Source organism: Sinocyclocheilus anshuiensis, unplaced genomic scaffold, assembly GCF_001515605.1.
Source record: "Sinocyclocheilus anshuiensis isolate Anshui unplaced genomic scaffold, SAMN03320099.WGS_v1.1 scaffold1262, whole genome shotgun sequence".
Classification (NCBI taxonomy): Eukaryota; Metazoa; Chordata; class Actinopteri; order Cypriniformes; family Cyprinidae; genus Sinocyclocheilus; species Sinocyclocheilus anshuiensis.
In genome coordinates, this window is record NW_015558617.1 from 234,594 (window position 1) to 240,531 (window position 5,938).

Below are 5,938 nucleotides of genomic sequence, written 5' to 3' on the forward strand. Positions count from 1 at the left end.
TAGTAACTTTTCATTGTTAATTCATGTAAACTAATTAATGCTAACAAGTGAAACCCTATTGTAAAGTTTTACCATTATATTTTAAATAATTATAAAATTATAAAAGTGTCTATATATATATATATATATATATATATATAAAAACAATATACACTATAGTGGTCAGACTGTTTTCTTATTTTATTCATTTCTGTGATGGCAAAACTGAATTTTCAGCAGCCATTACTCCAGTCTTCAGTGTCACATGATCCTTCAGAGATCATTCTAATATGCTGATTTGCTGCTCAAGAAATGTCTAAATATTATAAATATTCAAAACTGTTGTGCTGCTCGATATTTGTCTTTGATAAATAGAAAGTTCAAAAGAACAGCATTTATTTGAAACATACATTTGTAACAATGTTACAAGTCTTTACTTTCCCTGTTAATCAATTTATTGCATGCATTGGCATGAGGGCTACATATCATGCCAAATAAAAGTGATATCATGATATACAGGATGTGTGTTTGTTTGACAGTTGGAGAGTTTTTCCAGATATTTAAGTGAGTCATCTGACTTCCTGAACATGCTGTTCAAATCCCTCCAAACTGTGATGTCATCAGTTTGGAAATAGTGGCCTTCCTGGATAGTGCAGTGCTGCTGTAACTTAAGCTGCTGCAGCATGTGTGTTTGTGTATGTTGATATGATCTGTTCTTTTGCAGCCTGCAGATCGTGCAAGTGATGCTTCTGAAACTGGGGTTTCAGTCTTAGCTATGGTTAACATCTGAAAGCAAGAATAATCTGCTCTATTTGTGCAGATTAAAGTCTTTTTTAATATTACACTAAAGAAAAGCCTTGATAATTGTGCCAGGGAAACAGCCTACACATCCACTTCAGTTTGATCTTATGTCTTTGTGTGTGGGTGCATGTGTGTGTTGCACAGAATAAATATTTAGTCTCTTGGTTCCCTGCCTATGGTTGACCACAAACACGGATGTTTCCCCAGGGTTGCTTAAACGTTAGTGGTAGTTTTGTGGTGAAGTATTTCCTAATTCAGCCATTCAATCACACGCACATCTAAATCTTACTTACTCTTCCTCTTTTCCCCCTCTGCGCTATCTGCATTTAATAACCATATCTTATCGGTCATGTGAATTGGATGCCTGTTTTTCTGTAAGTTTTCTGTAAGTCTTGTAAGTTGAGGTTCATATGGAAATATGTTGGTTTGTGTATGTTTTGTACAGGTCATGTTGCCCCAGTGTGAGAGAGCACGGAGTTTAAGTGGACGTCCAGAAGGGCCGTATCGGGCGGTAGAAAGAGCAGATGCTCTCGTTACACAGGACTTTGAGGGCGTGGACACGCTGGACAAACTTTTTGTACATGCTGTGAAGAGATTCAGTCAGGCATCCTGTCTGGGCACCAGAGAGGTCCTTAGTGAAGAAGAAGATAAACAACCCAATGGGAAGATCTTTAAGAAGGTAAATTCATTAATTGATTCAGTTTATTCTGTTTGAGTATCAGTTCAATCGTATCAGCTGAACACAGTCAAAATATTTGTGACATTTGATATAGAAGCTCGTGTGTTTTTGTTTGTAGTTGGTCCTGGGGGACTACAGCTGGATGACCTATGAAGAGGTCAGCCAAGCAGTGGAATCTTTTGGTAGTGGTCTGGCAGCTTTGGGCCAGCAACCACATAATACCATTGCCATCTTTTGTGAAACACGGGCAGAATGGATGATTACAGCACAGGCCTGTTTCAGACGCAACTTCCCATGTAATACAGTCACACTACTTTTACTCTAAACACGTTTAAATCTAAATTACAATCATACATCTAAATTACAATGTTTTGATTTGTTTTGTTCTGCTCAGAAGAAGCTACTTGAGTTTATATAACCTCTGGTTCACAAATTTCCAGTCATTTTAGCTGTACAAAATTGTTAGTTAGTTTTGTTCCACTTTGTTATTAGTTATTTACCTATAGAGGCTAATTGGAATCAGAACTCTTGTGCATTCACAGGAAATAGCTTACTTCCGCATTGAAAAATAAGGTGGATATTAGTGGTGGGGATTTTTCAGTGACTCGAACTTTCTGCAGGTTACATCACTAAACACAGGTGGCAGAGATGACTCTTTATGAGTAAGTTATTCAATCACTAACTGAACTGATTCATTCAAAAACACTGATTCACTCCGGAATTAAACAAATTACTGTTTTTATCAGTGAGCCAGTGAATAATTCATTCAACCTATTAGTTTTAACAACACTGAGAGTTTTCTTAAAGAAAACATACATGTGTGGTACCACCTATGGAATAACTAGGTTGAAAAAATTCATTATAAAATTTCGACAATACCAACTCTGATACTTATATCTTATCCTATTATAACACCCCACTCTACATATTCTTTTACAATAACTGTAGAAGACTTCATCAACACTAAACGGAAAGCATACATGAGCAACAATGTAAAAATACAGTCACTTCTCTTGATGAACGACAATAACGATGGGGAGTCCGACTTTCATCTTTTTGGAAGCACCATTCAGAACGAGATGGCCTGTGTTTGATATTCTCCATTCCTAAAAGTCCTGCACAAGGATCAGGTTGCAGATAAATAAAATGTGCTTCAGAAAGAAGTTTAAATATATATTTCTAGAATGGCTGTATTGTACTACATGTCAACAATTAATTGTGCGTTGACTTTGTTTGGAACTATTTTCATTACCAGTACAAAAACAGGCAAAGCAACTGGCAACATTTTGCCTAAAATATGTGGTAAATAGTAATAACTTCTTGTTTATTTAACCGTTATATAAAAGGCCAACCCTGGCAAAACAGCTTGTAAAATAATAACTGGAAGTTTTTTTTTTCAGTTTAGTTCCGTCTGTAATGTCAAACAGCTTCATTTATTTGTTTTAACTATATGCAAATCTTGCAAATTCTGCAAATGTTATTTAAACTTGTGAGCACAATTGTATGTTTGCATGTGTGCAGTGGTAACGATGTATGCAACTCTGGGTGAAGATGCTGTAGCTTATGGGCTGAATCAGTGTGGAGCCACTCATCTCATCACCAGCACAGAACTGCTGCGGACCAAGCTGAAGGTACACAAAGCCACAGATATGCAAATGTAACTGTGCTTATCTGTGTGGTCTGGCTAAAAGTTTGTGTTATATTACTATTTCTCTCTATCTCAGAACGTTTTGAGTGCAGTCTCGGGGTTGCAGCATGTTATCTATGCAGGCAGTGATGAAGTATGTCATGCTGATTACCCACAGTCTCTTGCCATGCACAGCATGCAGGAAGTAATGGAGCTCGGGACAAAGCCAGAGAACTGTGAGCAACATGCAAAACAATTATATATACAACCCAACTGAATCGATTCACAAGCTGATACACAGTATCTCTCTTTTTGTCTCTCTCTCTCTCTCTCTCTCTCTCTCTCTCTCTCAGTAAGCAAAGAGTATGAGAGGCCGACTGCATCTGATCTGGCAGTGGTGATGTATACCAGTGGGTCTACAGGGAAGCCTAAAGGAGTGAAGATGCAACACAATAATCTGATTGCAGGAATGGCTGGTCAGTGTGAGCGGATCCCAGGCCTAGGGTGAGCAACAGTAACACCAACGCCAGTTCACACTACGGACAGACAAATTGCTTCCAGCTTAAATCATGTCATGTCTGGTTAACCCATAATGCATCAGTAGAATAAAACTGGAATCAGAGTGTGTAGTTGAATGTTGTGGTAAACACAAGGAATGACGGAGACGTGTGAGTGTAAAATTATGCAAAGAAATTATGGTAAACTAGCAACTGATGAATAAATGCTTGTTAAAATGAATATAAGTTAGTTTCTAATCTTTCAAAGTAATCTTTAAAGCACAATATCAACTTAAATCTTTTTTTTGTGTGAGTGTTATTTATATACTATTATGCTATTCATGAATTTTTGGAATTAGGTTTTATTTCTATATTTTCAGTTTTCATTTAAATTTTAGTTTAAGTTTTAGTAATTTTGTGTTTTTGTCATTTTTTTAATATATTTTGTTTTCTTTAAACATTTCTATTTAGCTTGAAGTTATTTTTATTCCTGTTTTAATTTTAGTACTTTTATTTCAGCTGTTTCCAAGGCAACATTTAAAAAAAAAAAAATTTCAACATTTCTAAATTTAGTTTTCAAAGTTTTTTTTTTTTTAAGTTTTCAACTAATATATATATATTTTTTTATTTTATTTCAGTTTTAGTAATTTTAGTTTTAGGTAACAATAATGACATTGCTGTGGGTATATACAGGTCCCAGGACACATATATAGCTTATCTCCCACTGGCTCATGTGCTGGAACTGACAGCAGAAATATCCTGTGTGTCATATGGCTGCAGGCTCGGATACTCCTCACCACACACACTCACGGACCAGGTAACACACACACACACACACACACACACACACACTTTTCCTTTATTATATAATCTTCTCTGTGTTGGACCTGTGTTCTTGTCTATGCAGTCCAGTAAAATAAAAAGCGGTGGTAAGGGAGATTGCTCTGTGCTTAAACCTACCCTGATAGCGGCAGTACCGGTGAGTTTTAAAAATTTAAAACTTCAGGTGTTTTATTTTTGTTCCCCTCTTTTTACTCAATATTTGTGTGTATGTATCTGTTGATGTGTGTGTGTGTAGGAGATCATGGATCGTATCTGTAAGAATGTTAATGGGAAGTTAAGAGAGATGTCAGTCATTCAGAGGACTCTGTTTAAAGTGGGATACAACTATAAGCTGCAGAAGGTGTCACAAGGAGCTGATTCTCCGGTGTGCAACATGTGAGTCAGATTCTTAACAATTCTTAACACTTTTGGAACAAATGTATCTTTTTCTAAAGAATTTGATGTCTAATATACATTTTTTTTTTAATTATTTCTATAAATAGTCTAGTGATGAGAAAAAGGCTTTCCTGCTCTAAAATCTTGAACATACGTACATTTTAGACCATTTTTTCTAAGCATAGCATAAATGCAATGCTGGGCATTAGGGGTCAAACGTTTTTTTCTGTTGTTCTCATGCAATTGAGCCTATTCAATAAATTGTATAAAAATATTGTTTCTTCATTCTTTTTTTCTTTTGGCTGTTTCATAATTATTGCCTCATTGAACACTCTCATACCACACACACACATATACTACACAGACACACTGTCTGGCCAAAAAAAGTCACTGTCTGGATTTAAATAAGCAAATACTTAAGATTTCAGGATTGGATCATTATTGCATTATAGGTATAGGATGTTGAATGTTTGGTAACAATTCATTTAACCCCATCTTATGCAGTGCATAACTTTTTATTTCTCAAACAACCATGTCGGAAAATGTACCCATGTCTATTTTCCAGGATGATAAGATATAGATTCATGATAAGATTCATCAGGCTTAAACTGGGAAAGAAAGAATAAAAGTTGCACACTCTAATATTTTGTTGGACTGCATTTAACTCTGATAAAATTGTGCTTTCATTGTGGCATTGTTTCGACCACATTATGCAACATCACAACATTTATTTCCACCAAAAGTTGCATTAATGTTTGGCCAAGATCTCGTATTGACAATAGGAGAGTCAAATCACTGTAAAGTCGACTCTAACACATCCCAAAGACTTTCAATTGGTTAAGCTCAGGATTCTGTGGTGACCAATTCATACATGAAAATGTTTCCTCAAGCTCACTAAACCAGTATTTCACAATTTGGGTCCAGGAATTTGTATATGGGTACGTCTTACATGGTTGTTTAAGAAACGAAAAGCTATGCACTACATCAGGTAGGGTTATATGAACTGTTGCAAAGCATATAACACGCCAGAAACATATTAATTACTGCAATAATGATCCAGTCCTAGACTCAATCTAGACAGTATTTGCTTATTTAAATCCAAATGACTTTTTTTTTTTTTTTTTTCCCGGGCGGGGG

The 5,938-nt window shown here is 35.8% G+C and overlaps 1 protein-coding gene across 2 annotated transcripts in view; it reads left to right on the plus strand.

Annotated features, from left to right (window-relative positions):
• LOC107680372 (long-chain-fatty-acid--CoA ligase 4-like) overlaps positions 1–5,938 on the plus strand; it is a 10,480-nt gene that overhangs the window by 1,870 nt on the left and 2,672 nt on the right. For both annotated transcript variants that reach the window (XM_016476231.1, XM_016476232.1), the window contains exons 2-9: positions 1,226–1,459; positions 1,578–1,755; positions 2,981–3,090; positions 3,184–3,322; positions 3,440–3,590; positions 4,277–4,400; positions 4,491–4,562; positions 4,662–4,801. In XM_016476231.1, the coding sequence (XP_016331717.1) occupies positions 1,229–1,459; positions 1,578–1,755; positions 2,981–3,090; positions 3,184–3,322; positions 3,440–3,590; positions 4,277–4,400; positions 4,491–4,562; positions 4,662–4,801 (1,145 nt within the window). In that variant the 5' untranslated portion in view covers positions 1,226–1,228. The remainder of the gene's footprint in view (positions 1–1,225; positions 1,460–1,577; positions 1,756–2,980; positions 3,091–3,183; positions 3,323–3,439; positions 3,591–4,276; positions 4,401–4,490; positions 4,563–4,661; positions 4,802–5,938) is intronic.